Source organism: Notolepis coatsorum (genome assembly GCF_963971535.1).
Source record: "Notolepis coatsorum genome assembly, chromosome: 3".
NCBI classification, from domain to species: Eukaryota; Metazoa; Chordata; class Actinopteri; order Aulopiformes; family Paralepididae; genus Notolepis; species Notolepis coatsorum.
In genome coordinates, this window is record NC_140167.1 from 99,229,172 (window position 1) to 99,244,712 (window position 15,541).

Consider the following 15,541-nt stretch of genomic DNA (forward strand, 5'->3'; position numbering starts at 1 on the left):
GTCATTTCTCAGAATGTCTTCCCCTGCTCTACATCCCATTTCAACCTGTTTCTGTCGGTCATGCTTGACCAGAAAAGCGATAAACGCTAAAAAATAAAGTTTAAAAAAAAAAGAAGCACAGTGAAGTTACCGGTTGTTATTTGATTGATTGATTGAACATTTTATTAACAGATTGCAGAATGGGTACAATACAGTACAGCTCAATACACACAATTGTTAACACTTTCACTGCCACTCACGAGATATCTCGGGTTTCCGATAGTTATGTTGAAAGCCACTCACGAGATTTCTCGGAATTCTTTTTTTTTTAGCGATCTGAAATCATATTGCATCACGCGAGCCTACCCTAGTATACCCGAATGGTGATCAGGAATTGGAATGTACCAGTTGGATACCATCTGATGTCAGGTAAGGAATCTATGTTATCAGTGTTAGGATAATCAGACTAATTTTGATGAAGATATAGGCTGTTTTGTGAAATGGGCTCTTTCGGTTTCACTGTAAAAGTCCAAGAGGAAGATTCCGGTTTAGCTTTAGAATGGAGTAGGTCGCATGTGACACAGCTGCTCACCCGTTATTTTTTTTTTCGTTTTAAAAACATATTTATATACCATTAATGCGTTTAAAACTTGACGCATATATCAACTGAGACTATCAACTAACTATATTGACCAAAAGAATCGAGATGTCACCAAAGAGAGATAAAACGAGTGCAAAACCAGTCGAAGGGGTCCCGCCGCAGGAATCAGGATTCGTACGGCTGACAGCAGAAAATATAAACTTGACAGCGGCCGCTTCAAGTTCATCCCCATCAAACACCTCCGCAGATACCGAACATATCATCCGGAAAATGGAGGAAATGGGGAAGACAATAATGAAGGAAATGATCCTCCAATCACAACTGTCGGAGAAGATAATAACTCAAAAAGTAGATGCTATTAAAGAATCTATTGAAGGCAAAATTGATGCGCTGAGAGCGGACGCCGACGCACAGAATAAACGCACCGAGGCTCTGGAGAAAGTAGTGGAAGCCCACGAAATCAATTTCACTCGCATCTACAATGAAGTAGATGCTAACAAAGTTAACCTAACTGCTGAGATGAAGGGGAACTACAATGAAATCAAGACGGAGCTCAGCGAAATAACGTTGGAGCTTATGCGAATCAATAAAGAACAGAAAGCCAAAATATTCGAGATGGAATATCAAAAACGCAAGCTGAATATTCGTATTGTCGGTCTGGACGAATCAGTGAGATGTGCAAACCCTGAAGAGTTTGCCACAGAATTACAGAAAATCTTGGGAACAGAGATCCGTCCTAAAATACCGGAGGTGGATCAGTGCTTCAGATTGGGACCCCGCTCCAGTGACAATAACGCTAAGCCCAGAGTGATATTGGTTATCCTGCGCCAAGTCAGAATAAAAGAAATTATTATTCGTGAAACTCGCAGGATGAAAGGCAATCTGAAATACATGGAGGTACCAATACACTGCTTTGAAGATTATTGTCATGATGTAGTGGAACTGCGTGCCAAGTTCAAGACGGTGATGTCTCAACTATACCTGGGGAAATACAAACCCCTACTAATATACCCTGCAATACTTCGCATCGTCGACAAACAAGGAGCAAGGGTTCTCCTCAACTCGCCTGAAGATGCAGCCAAATTCCTGTCTGAACAACACGCAGAATAGTGTATAAATGGCCTTTTAAATCTCAGTTATGCAAGGTCACCATATAGTACAACCTTTAATAACCGAGGATTTGGGACAGAGAGACCTACGTGCTCAGAGTTTTTGAATGCTTTCCCCGACGAGTTTATATTATTGCGGACATATTGGATTTAAGATTGGAACACTCCAGAACATACTGGAACACTCAGACAATGTAAAAATGACATATTGGAATAATCTAGAACATCGAAGCATTCTTTGATATATGGAGCATTCTGGAATATCAGCAATACGTGGTCATCCACTCTACCAGAAGCCCCTCGGGGGAATAATCAACAGCTATCTAGATGCAGAACCACAGAGCCATCATAGCCGGCCGGCTGAAAGATCACTCTACACAACGATCATCGCCCACCCCGGTCAGGGGAAATGCTGCATATACGTATTTAAAAACTGTTTTTTATTAATGGGAAATAATTTCACTACTTCTCCAATTTATACTTTAGATGTTTAAGCATAGCAATGCTCTTTTAAGATCTAAGTTAATGTTCTCTTCCTTTTACTTGTTTTTTTTTCTTTTTCATCCGCTCTCTCTGATTTATTGAGGCTCTCTCTTCAGTTCAATACCTTCATATTATTCATGGGTTACTATAAATTACACAAGTTCATATAAAATGTAAGTGATTAGGGCATGACAATTGAAGCTTATTTTTGGTCTTTATTTTTAGTTTATCTCATTAAAATTTTTATTTATTTATTTTTTACGGGTAAGTGGCCAAGCCACAGTCGACATTCTACTTATGGTAGAATTTAGAGTGTTAGATCCTATGGTATACATAGGAATGTTAAGGATAATTGGATCATTCTGGGATATCCGGTGGTGCAAGGGAGGGAGTCATACGCAAAGGTTGTGTTCATGGAACACAATCCTGTACGACTCTCGGTGGGAGGGAAGGGTAGGGGATTTTTATTTGTATATATGTATGTTTTTAAGCTCGGCTCTCAACGGGACCTCACTAGTGGGATGTATATCTATTATTGCCTCGCACTCTAGTAGCATTACCAAAAATTACAATGCAACATGTATAGACTATGGCTAGTTTGAATATAATGATATGGAACACCGGGGGAATAAATAACCAACTCAAACGCAAAAGCGTGCTCACACCAGTGCATGTGAGCGGATCGGAGCGTGAGCGGCGCGGGGCGCGGAGCGGCCGGTTTTGACGTGAGCGAGGAGTGGGTTTTAAAATGAGTCTGCGCGACGTCCGGAGCGAGAGTTCTCCTCCGCTCCAATCCACTCCAGGCCGCTCACAGTGGTTTAACACTGTTGATGTAATATATACATGCAGTACAATGCCAAAGCAACAGATGGCGATGTACAAACATGAAGGCCATTTTCAACCAATGAGAAGGGTGAACCTGTGATATCCTCTTCAGGCTTTGTCACTGTAGAGACGCCCACACTCACTCCTGTTTCGAAAAGTATCGACGCCATTGTTGTTGACGTTAGCTTACATGCTAACGTTAATGGCAGCGACCATAGCATTGTGGCTCGGCTAGCCTATCATCGCTTAATAGAGCAGTGAATGGATAAACAACGTTATTTAACATTGCAGAATGGCTACAATTACAATGCGGCTCAATACAAACAATTGTTAAGGGGCCCAGGGGGTGTAGACTGTTGTAGTTTGAGCTCATTTACACCATGCTCCAAAAAAAGAAGAAAAAAAACTGCCGAGCGATCTGGCGCGGGGAGCGCTCGATTCAAGGTGAGCGGGGAGCGAGCGGAGAGCGACTTGGGGGCGGGGTCAACATGAGTGATTAGCGGAGCGGACCAAGCTTTAAAGAGCGAAGAGCGGATTTCTCGGCCGCGCCGATCCGCTCACGTGGCCTGGCTCACACTGATGAAAAAAGAACATGTGGACATTGCTCTGCTAAGCGAAACACACATTCTAGGGAAAGACATAGGTAAATTAGCGGACAACATATACCATAATATCAGTCACTCCTCTATTGGTACGAGAACTCGGGGTGTAGCAATAGTCGTTAAACGTAAGTTGAATATTGTACTAAAGGGAGTATGGTCTGATGTAGAAGGTCGGATAACTATAGCTAAGATTGAACATAAGAACAGGAAAATAGCGTTGATAGCGGTATACGCCCCAAATTTGTACGAAGAAGATTTCTTCACTACACTAACCAATGCAATGTTAGACATTCCCGATTACTCATTTATAATAGGAGCGGATTTTAATGCCATCTGGAACCCAAGGATGGACAAATCTTACCTCGCCTTTTCCAGCGAACAAAAGAATTCATCGAAGGCATTAAAGGATTGGTCAAAGATTACAGGTGTAAAGGACTTATGGCGGTTACTTAATCCCACGACCCGTAAGTACTCTTGTCGATCGGCGAGACATAAGACACTATCCAGAATAGATTATGTCTTTGCATCACAGAGACTATTTGATAATTATGAAGTGGAAATGATACCCAACGCACTATCAGATCACTGTTATTTACTCCTTAAAGGTACATTTGGTATACTATCCTCCCGAGCCCCAAGATGGCGATTTAACTCGTTGCTGCTTAACAACAAGGAATTCATTACACAACTCAAAGAAGCTCTTATAGTATTCCAACGGGAGAATGCAAACTCGGTGCAAGACCCCAGAATAATATGGATGTCGGTAAAGGGAATGATCAAAGACTTCACGGATAGCTTTTCCTCCAAAATGCGCAAGAATCAAAGCACAAAACTGGATGAGCTGGAAACTCTTTACTCAACGTTATTTAATTCTCTGAAATACAACAACTCAACTCGACTAGAAAATCAAGTTAACGTACTAAAAATAGAGATCAATGCCATATACAGACAACAATCGGAAATACAAATACGCAGCACAAGACAACAGCAGTACTCCCATGGTTCCAAACCCAGCCACCTATTAGCCATGCGATTAAGAATTAATGCAACATTTGCAGATATAACTACCATTAGAGCACAACAAGTACTTGTAACAGATCCTGTAAAAATAAACGATACATTCAAAGTATTCTACTCCGTCTTATATAAATCAGAAATGACCTACGATCAAAACAAAATGGACACATTTCTTAATCAAATTATTCTCCCTAAACTTTCAGAGGATGACGCTAAACAGTTAGAAATACCGATCACACTAGAGGAACTCAAGAAGGCCATAACCGCAATGAAAAGTGGTAAGGCTCCAGGAAGAGACGGTTTCCCATCAGAAATGTACCTTTCTTGTTGGGACATAATTGGCCCCTTATTACTAAATATGATCTTATACTCAGTCAAGGAGGGGAACTTCCATAAAATTGACAATATTGCACTCATAACAGTCCTCCTTAAAAAAGACAAAGACCCCAACGAGTGCGGTAGTTATAGACCTTTAAGCCTCCTCGGAACAGATATCAAACTGTACTCTAAGGTATTAGCCATCAGATTACAAAAGCATATGACGTCTTTAGTTCACCCGGACCAAACTGGCTTCATAGGAGGCCGCCTGATCACTGAGAACATAAGACGTATACTGCACGTACTTGATGCCGACAAGGAGGACACCATACCTAAGGCGATGCTGTCCTTGGATGCTATGAAGGCCTTTGACAGGCTGGAATGGTCGTATCTGTGGGCAGTGCTAGAAAGGATGGGGTTAGGAAAAGGATTCATCGATATGATTAAAGTATTATACAAAGACCCATCGGCCATGATTACAACAGGCACAATCATCTCTGAAATATTTCCGGTATCACGCTCTGCCAGACAGGGTTGTCCTCTTAGTCCCGGACTGTTCAATCTATCATTAGAGCCTTTAGCACAATATATAAGACAATCCCAATCCATAGAACCTATCGTAATCAAGGGCACACAACAAAAAATTTGTTTATATGCGGACGATGTAATATTGTTCATGAAAAACCCCAACACCACATTGCCTCATCTGCTCAAGTTGATTGAGGACTTTGGTGATTTATCGGGATTTAAGATAAATTGGCCGAAGTCGGCTTTCCTTCCACTTAACACCCCTGCAAAAAAAGATACAACCCTCCCAGGACAGATACCGATGGTAAAACATTTCAGATGCTTGGGAGTGGAAATATTCCCTACCATAAGACAAACGGTGAAGCACAACTACACAAAAATCCAAAATAAAATCAAAGACGACCTTGATAGATGGGCAAAACTTAAAAACACAGTACAAGCACGGATATCAATAGTTAAGATGGATGTACTACCTAAAATCAACTTCTTCTGTTCAATGCTACCGTTACCCCCTCCAGAGGGTTACTGGAAAAGATTACACTCCTCCACATACAAATTTATTTGGAATAACAGACCACCACGTATAAAAAGATCCACCGCACAGAGAAATAAAGCAGATGGTGGCATGGCATTTCCAGATTTTTTCCTATATTTTAAGGCGTACTCATTAAGTCCATTGACAACATGGTTTGACTCCCAAGCATTAGCATCTTGGAGGAAAATAGAAGAAAACATAGTAGCCCCACATAGACTGAAGGACATAGCATACACTAAACTACCAATCAAGCACTGTGAACGAAAATTTGGCCCCATAATTACTCATGCGATCCGGATATGGCGTGAATCACAAAAAAAAAATCCTAACCCACAAGAATGGCACAATCATACTCCCTTATTCAATAACAATGCTCTCTTAATTGGAAAACGACCTATAAGATTCCCTATATGGGAAGAGCAAGGCATACACTCATTAGGGGATGTTTTTAACAAACAGGGTTTTTGTAGTGATAAAGAAATACGCAAAAAATGTAATCTCACCAAGTCCACATGGCTTTTTCACAAACAGTTAGAGCTATGTTTGAAGTCTCACGGTGTTCCATTAGACAGACCAATTGAACACCACAGATACCACAAATTCTTCTACTCAAGAGAGACATCGAGAGGTTTTGTTTCAGAATTTTATCATCAATTACTAACGTCCTCGTATGAAACCCTCCAACTTGACTCTGTCTGGAGGAGGGATATACCAGACCTGGAAAAGGACTTTGATTGGCAAGGAGCCTGGGCAAATGTCCGACTTACATCAAGGAACCCGGATCATCAACAAATCAATCTTAACTATATTCACAGGACATACTTGACTCCTATAAGACTGTGCCGAATGGGGCTCAAACAAGATTCCAAATGCACCCAATGTACAAATGGGGACGAAGGGACATTTATGCACATGTATTGGGACTGCTCACCAGTTAAGGCATTCTGGAAAGATGTGACCCAACAAATATCAAAACTCGTATCTTGGAATATACCTGTACACCCCTCGGTATTGCTGTTGAACGATGTTTTTGAGTTTGCAGTGAATCCACAGCTAAAGAGATTGGTTTTATCGGGTATCACAGTAGCCAAAAAGCTGATCGCATCACGCTGGTTTCAACCGGAAAAAATGTGCCGTAAAGTTTGGTTTCTTACATATCTCGATGTAATTTACCATGAAATATCTACAGCAAGAATTCTGGGTCTCAATGAATCCAAAATGTCAATGTGGTTAGAAGTGGTGGAGAGAATAAAAGCTAGCTTATAATGGTAGTGTCTGGTTAGGTGCGAGGGATAGTGGAGGTACTTCTCAAGGTGGGGTCCGGGAGGGGGGGGTTCGAGCTGAGCATATGTGTGTAGGTTTTTTTTTTTAGATAACAGGTATTATGGGTATATCTTATATAAGTCAACTAACTAAAAGGTGATCTCATTGGATGTGCCCTGACAATTAATGCTTGTATATCTTATCGTGTGTTGTCATGTTTGTTTATATGTTTGTTTAAAAAATAATAAAAAAATAAAATACAAAAAAAAGTCCAAGAGGAAATGAACACAGCGATTATCCGTGCGCGGCTCGAATGTGCTTGCGTGCACGTATAATATTGATCATCTAGCGTTTATTTGAAAACGATTCATAAATAGGCAGACAAATATCAACGTTCTGGAATATTCCAGTAAAAGACGATTATCATAGAATGGTCTAGAATGAACTGTTTTTTTTTACCTCAAAACGGGTGCTTTTCTAAATGCTCTCAAACGGAAATGAAGCGATAAAAAACCAATCTGCCTTGACAGCACTGACTGGAAAAGCATTCTTTGATAAGCGACGGGCAGATTAGACACATAGCCATAATTTAAAACATAGATTAGGCGATATTAAGCGTAACATTGGCGCTGATGGTGGCATTGAAGCGCTACCTCTGGCGCCACCTCGTGGCATTCAAAGTGTTAAGGGGATGCAGACCAGAGAAATACTTTCATCTTGTTTACATCAGGGTCCCCCATTTTCAATTCATCATAACATATATGACATACAGATAGACAGTACTGCTACATCTTGTTTAAGAAGCACAGTGAAGTTACCGGTTGTTATTTGATTGATTGATTGAAAATGTTATTAACAGATTGCAGAATGGGTACAATACAGTACAGCTCAATACACACAATTGTTAAGGGGATGGAGAGCAGAGAAAGACTTTCGTCTTGTTTACATCAGGGTCCCCCATTTTCAATGCATCATAACATATATGACATACATGACATACAGATAGACAGTACTGCTACATCTATACATTTATGACATACCAGATTTACAAATACAGTAGTTTGTGATACAAGAAGAGTCTAAAAAATAAAGTACATACATTTAACGAAGAAACTGTACATTGGAGGAGGTTGGTAGGTAGGAGATTGGTAGGTGGGTGGAGGGTATTTCGTATAACACACTCCACGTGACCCCAGAACCTCAATGTAAATAAACCATAATCACCCTACAAAAACAGTACTGTATTTGTAAATCTGGTATGTCATAAATGTATACATGTAGCAGTACTGTCTATCTGTATGTCATGTATGTCTGTAAACTTGTGCATAACGGAGTGTGGCTCTATAGCAGAGTCATTTTATATGAAGTTTGTAGTTAGATGGCATGCTTTGTAGCAACCTCCCTCTGCAAAAGGACACTAATAGCACAAAGCGATTTCACTGGATGTCCCGGACACAATGGAAGTATGGATATATTCGTAACGAATAATTAAAAAAAGATAGTTAACTGGAATATGTTAGTTGTTTACACAATGTTGGATTATGTAATTGGTTTGTCATGACCCATTGTCAAAACAATAATACATTGCAGGATTTATATGAAGTTTGTTGTTAGATGGCATGCTTTGAAGCACTGCACCTCCCTCTGCTTCTAGACACGGAGGCATTTTTTTTTTTTTTTATATGCTAGCTTTTATTCTCTCCACCACTTCTAACCACATTGCCATTTTGGATTCATTGAGACCCAAAATTCTAGCTGTTGATATTTCTTGATAAATCACATCGAGATATGTAAGAATCCAGACCTTCCGGGACATTTTTTCCGGTTGAAACCATCGTGATGCTATCAGCTTTTTAGCCACTGTGATACCGGATAAAACCAATCTCTTTAGCTGTGGAGGTACTGCATGCTCAAAGACATCATTCAGCAGTAATACAGAGGGGTGTACAGGTATATCCAGAGTTAAGAGATTTGACAATTGCTGGGTCACTTCTTTCCAAAATATCTTAACTGGTGGGCAGTCCCAGTACATGCATAAATGTCCCTTCGTCCCCATTTGTACATAAGGAGCATTTGGAGTCTTGTTTAAGACCCATTTTGTTCAGTCTTATATGAGTTAAGTATGTCCTGTGAATATAGTTAAGATTGATTTGTTGATGGTCCGGGTTCCTTGATGCAAGGCGTACATTTGCCCAGGCTTCTTGCCAGTCAAAGTCTATCTCCAGGTCTGGTATATCCCTCCTCCAGACTGAGTCTAGATGTAGGGTTTCATACGAGGCATACGAGGTATGTAGGGGTGCCCTGGAATATTTTATTGAACACAGGGGTGCCTTGGCAGCAGAAAGGTTGAGAACCCCTGCTGTACTGGACACCAGTGTCAGACTGGTTGTACTGGGCAGCTGAACACCCACCCATCCTCCAGGCCATTCTTGAAGTTCCCAGTGTAGCTCCTCCCATCAGGCCACTTCATGCTTCCTCTGGAAAACAACAAAGTTCAAGTTTACTGTATTGCCAGACAAGCAGGTGCTTACCATCTTCAGACTAGAAGATAAATACCAGGGCCCTCATTTATCAATTTTTCTTAGAAAGTATTCTATTTTCATACGTAAGCACAGAATTTAGAATGTGTGCACGCAAAAAAAAATGGGATTTATCAACCGTGCGTACACAGGTCCTACGCTCCTCCGCGTTGATAAATACCTCTTTGTTCTACGGTCAATGCTCGTGCATGATTATCCATATATGGTCATGAAAGTGATGAAACACCCCCCATGGGATGTGAAATAATGGACTGACCCGAGCGGAACGCTGAGAAACTTCACGGGAGATTGTTCACTGAGGCGCTGCCGAACCAAGAAGACACAACACAACGCGTGTTATGGGATAAATAAAAGGCTGACTTGTAAACGGTGATGTCAGATATCAACGGCTCCCTAAGACCATTGCTGCAATTCTGCCTGGACAGCTCAAAATACTAATAAAGACCGTTCGTTGACCACTGTTTGGCGTTGGTGGTTTGATTGATTGATTGAAAAGTGTATTAACAGATTGCAGAATGGGTACAACAATACAGTACAGCTCAATACATACAATTGTTAAGGGGATGCAGACCAGAGAAAGACTTTCGTCTTGTTTACATCAGGGTCCCCCATTTTCAATTCATCATGTGTGTGTCATTATAACCGTGCTGTAATATGAATGCCTTTATTAGTTGTGTTCGATTGGCTATAATATGATTTTTATAGGCATCTATTTTGAATGAATGAAAACTTTATTTAACAGATTGCAGAATGGGTACAATACAGTACGGCTCAATACACACAATTGTTAAGGGGATGCAGACCAGAGAAAGACGTTTGTCTTGTTTACATCAGGGTCCCCCCCATGTTGTTGTCGGTATTAGCCTAATACCGACAACAAAATAGATGCCTCTAAAAATCATATACTATTAGGTAGCCTATATGAATTACATATAATAGCAGCCATAGCCTACATTATGCAACAGTAATTTGCGCATACCAGTGTATGCGACGGACCAGTGTATACCTTACATCATATCATATTCATTTTCATATAATAGTTTACTCTATCAGCATACCAGCATGTAATACGTTCTGAGTGTGTATCTACCTCAACTCCTTATTATTTTGCGCATAGATTGCAGAAATACGGGAACGTTTTGATTTATATTAAAAGGCTTTGACATTGTAAAACTAAATACGTGGAATTCTGTAAGCATAATACAAGTCATATCACCCACACGATATATGCTCTGTGTCCACCAGAGCATGTATGCTTTTCATTCATTTAAGACACATTATTGCAAGGGTTTTGTAATACACATACACCCTGGTCTCATTGCAATGCGTTTTTTTATTCTTTCTTATACAGTAGGAAGGGGGAAGAACACTATATCGTGGGTGTTCATATGACTTGTATTCTGCTTACAGCTTCGAAATTGCACTTGTTTCGTTTAACGTAAAGCCTTTTAAATATAATCAAAACGTTCCCGTGTTTCTGCGGTCTGTGCGCAAAATAATAACGAGCGCAGTCAGTCAGTACACCCCGTATATTCCGATAACGCTATATAAACCATGCTGCATTCATTCTGAGAGAAAATACCTATTATTCCAAATGCTATTTATAGGGTTTTCACCATAATTACACTACTGTTGCTATTTTACAATGAACTATAATGAATTACGGTTCATACAGAACATGCCAGTGTTGAAACTAATGCACAGAAGCTTATTTCCTTGTTGTAATAATATATTCTACCAACGGGCGCCAGCTATGGATGGTCTGACCTGTGCTTAAATATACGCACAAAGTAAAGCACAAGTTCAAATTGATAAATCCCACACTTTGCTTAGAAATGATCGTATGCACGGGCTATGCACATATCTGTGCGTACGCCACGTTGATAAATGAGGGCCCAGGGATTTTCCCCCCAAGGAGTACAATTGACTGGCTAGAATCCATTATAATCTACCATGGAAAACAGCCTTTTGAGCCTTAGAGATGATTGTAAATTGATTGGTTGATTGATTGAAAAGTTTATTAACAGATTGCAGAATGGGTACAGTGCAGTACGGCTCAATACATACAATTGTTAAGGGGATGCAGACCAGAGAAAGACTTTCGTCTTGTTTACATCAGGGTCCCCCATTTTCAATTCATCATAACATATACGACATACAGATAGACAGTACTGCTACATCTATACATTTATGACATACCAGATTTGCAAATACAGTACTGTTTGTGATACAAAAAGTGTCCAGAAAAAGAGTGTATATACATTTGACGTAGAAACTGTACATTGGGTAGGTGAGGTGGGGTTGGGTGGGTGGAGGGGGGGGGGGGGGGGGGGCTGTACATTGGAGGTGGGGGGGGGCCATTGTACACTGTAGTGCAGTGCGAGAAACGCTTATGCTGCTTTGGCCAAATGTGATTCCAAATAGGCGACGGCACACCCATCCCCCCATTTGGTCAAAAACTCAAAAGTTCCAAACGGAAAGAATAATCTGATTCACACGGTTGTAGTCGAGACTTGGGGCAACATTTGGATGCAAAACTGTGTTGTTAGCTCCTATTTAAGGGGAGTAAAAAAAAAATTATTTTTTTTTTAATCTTTTTTCCCCTCCTTTTTCCTCAGATTTTCTCCCATCACTTACCCCCCACAGTCGGTCTGGGAGAGTGGAGGCTATCACGTGCTTCCTCCGACACACGTCTAGCCAATCAACCGCTTCTTTTCACCTGGCAGCGCGGACTCTCACTGAGAGGGTGTAATGTGTGGAAGGATCACACTACCGCCCTTAGATCCTATCCGCGCTGAGCAGGCGCCCCGACCGAACTGTAGGAGTCGCTGTTTACAACGACCCGGACCCACCCCGCCAGCTTTCCCACCCCCTAATACTGCCAATTGTATTAGTGTGAATGGCCAGCCAAGCTGGTGACAACACCGGGAGCTGGATTCGAACAGGCGAATCCAGCGTCTCCGGCGTTGGTGACGAACGCAATCTCCGCTACGCCACCTGACCGCCTGGGGGAGTAACCATTTCAATGAAACCCAACAAATCATCAACCGACAAACGCCATGGTGTGGCACAGGGGTTGGCTACAGTTTGAGTGGTTGGTAGTTCTACCAGTTGAAAGTAGAGCTGCCGCGGTATTGCTGTTTTCCTTACCGCACAAATTTGCTAAATATTTCCTACCGCTGCGGTATTTAGCACACAAAAAAAAAAAAAAAATTGAATGCATTTTTTTTTAGTAGTAGTCTACTCTTTATAGCATATAGCCTGCCTCTAGTCTAAATGTCTATCTTTAGAGGATGACTTTGCAGCATGAATATTGTTTGGGATTCGGCAAGCACGCATTAGTTATTGAAAGTGAAACACGGATTCGAAGTTTACCCTCTGGTCGTGCGCAGTTCACTCGGTGTCGCGGGCAGGGCTGGTTACCCCCCCCGACCCTTTCTTATTATTATTACTATAAAGTTACTACTTTATAATAAAGGCATTCGTTTTGTGGCATTAACATTATATAGTTATACGTTCAATAACATCACTGAGCGTATTTACCGGACGATAGCAAGGCAAGCAATACTCTATTCATATCTCAGTTCCTTTCTTTGCTCAGAGCGTGCTGAGTTGTCCCATTCTGCGGTCTGTTAATAAAGTTTTCAATCAGACAAGTGTATAGAACGAAGGGCTTTTATTATAACATTCGTTGCAGACAGTAAAATCATTATGTCTCGTTTAGTACTCCTGAAGAGCGATGGTAGTCCACTCCGGCGGAGAGTTAAAGCTAACGTTATTAGCCGTGTTGTGATGAGCTGACATTCAGGACGTAAAAAACGTGTGACGCGTCTCTCTTCTGACCAATCAGTGGTCTGCAATGTTTCACGTGACTTTTCTGGTACCCAATAGGGTCGCTTGGAACCTCGATAGAGAAGTAGGGTATATCTGCAGAGCCGCAAGCCCAACGAGAGGAGGGTAATTTATTATTATTATTATAAAAAACAGCGGTGACGCGGTATTCAGCCTACTCTGCGGTGGCCGTGATGTAACAGCGATACCACGGTAATGCGGTAATCGCGGCAGCTCTAGTTGAAAGTATTGTCTGGGACTTTGGCTTTTTGTGAGAGAAGTGGCCCCAACCATACCATTCTAATGTTGACTTTTCACCATCAATCAATCAATCAAATTTATTTATATAGCACGTTTAAACATGACGCTTGTCAACCAAAGTGCTTCACATGGCTAAGCTAAGAACAAAGAAAAGTATCAAATAAACAAAAAAACAAAACAAAAAATCAACGGATAGACAAAGGAAAAACAGAACAACACGTCAACAAGTACGGCAAGAGTCAAAGTGAGTCAGGGAAGGCCGGGCGATATAGGTGGGTTTTGAGTTTTGATTTAAAAGACTCGATGGAGGGGGCCGATTAGATGGACATGGGGATGCTGTTCCAGAGGTCAGGGGCTGCGACCGCAAAAGCACGTCCCCCCCTAGACTTTTTTTTTTTTTTAACTTACATTTTTATTTGCATTTTTGATTTACAAACATCTCAGACAATACAATTAAACAGACAGAAACAATAAAGAAAAAATTATAACATCAAAAAGAATAGTGATGCACCGATGTGAAAGTGGTGGCCGATACCGATAACCGACATTAATATTGCTGTTCTGGCCGGCACCGACATCCACCGATGTCGACATCTCTGCACAGAAAACACTTTTTTATGATAATCAAACAAAGAGCTACTTTCCAAAACGCATACTTTTTTTTTACTTTTGTAACTTATTTTCAGAAATTACTGATATTTTGAAACAATTTAAGGCCAAAACATGTAAAAAGAAAAAATAATATTAAATTTTATTTTTTAGACTTGAAGTTAGACCTACAGGTGGTTAGGAGACCCTTATCAGCCGATCTGAGGGCCCTGGCGTTGGTACAGGGGGTGAGGAGGTCTGCTAGGTAAGCAGGGGCCTTACCATTTAGGGCTTTGTAAACCAATAAAAGGACCTTGAAGTCTATTCTAAAGCGCACCGGGAGCCAGTGGAGGGAGGCAAGTACAGGGGTGATGTGAGCAGTTATTATTATTATGTACCTGTGAGCAGTCTAGCGGCAGCGTTTTGGGGGAGTTGTAGACGGGCTATGGTGGATTTATTTAGCCCCAGGTACAGGGAGTTACAGTAGTCTAAGCGTGAGGATATGAAGGCGTGAATTACTCTTTCCAGGTCTGAGGGGGAGAGAATGGCCTTGATCTTGGCTATGGACCGGAGCTGGAAAAAGCACCCCTTCACCACCGAGTTTACCTGCCTATTGAAGGAAAACTCGGGGTCAAAGAGCACGCCCAGGTTTTTAACAAAGGGCTTGACCAGGGGAGACAGGTACCCAGGCTGCTGGCAATGACACTGCAGAGAGATCCAATCTTCAACAATATTTGTGTACATAAGTGTATATACAGTGTATATACTTTAGTAGATCTCAGCCTACATTTTGAATTCAGTCATTCACTGCCATTCATGTTGAAACGCTGTCACTGAAACAAAAGTCACTATGTTGTTAGTTTTTACCTAAAATGACTGTATTACTCTGATAAAAGCCATTTCAATTTGTACATTGATATCAAATCCAGGTATACCTCTACTTCCTCAGGTATATACAGTATGTACAGTATGTACAGTATATACAGTACCCACCTCCCGTGGACCATCCCAGTCATCCAGGCCCCCGTGTACTGAGCCTCTTTCAGACGCCCATCGCTGGT

At 41.2% G+C, this 15,541-nt stretch overlaps 1 protein-coding gene across 1 annotated transcript in view; it reads right to left on the reverse strand.

Annotated features, from left to right (window-relative positions):
• Positions 1–15,541, reverse strand: part of LOC311225927 (alsin-like) — a 165,651-nt gene that overhangs the window by 72,825 nt on the left and 77,285 nt on the right. The window contains exons 17-18 of the mRNA XM_084311318.1: positions 15,474–15,536; positions 9,672–9,737 (exon numbers count right to left, since the gene is read on the reverse strand). Coding sequence (XP_084167444.1) covers positions 9,672–9,737; positions 15,474–15,536 — 129 coding nt within the window. The remainder of the gene's footprint in view (positions 1–9,671; positions 9,738–15,473; positions 15,537–15,541) is intronic.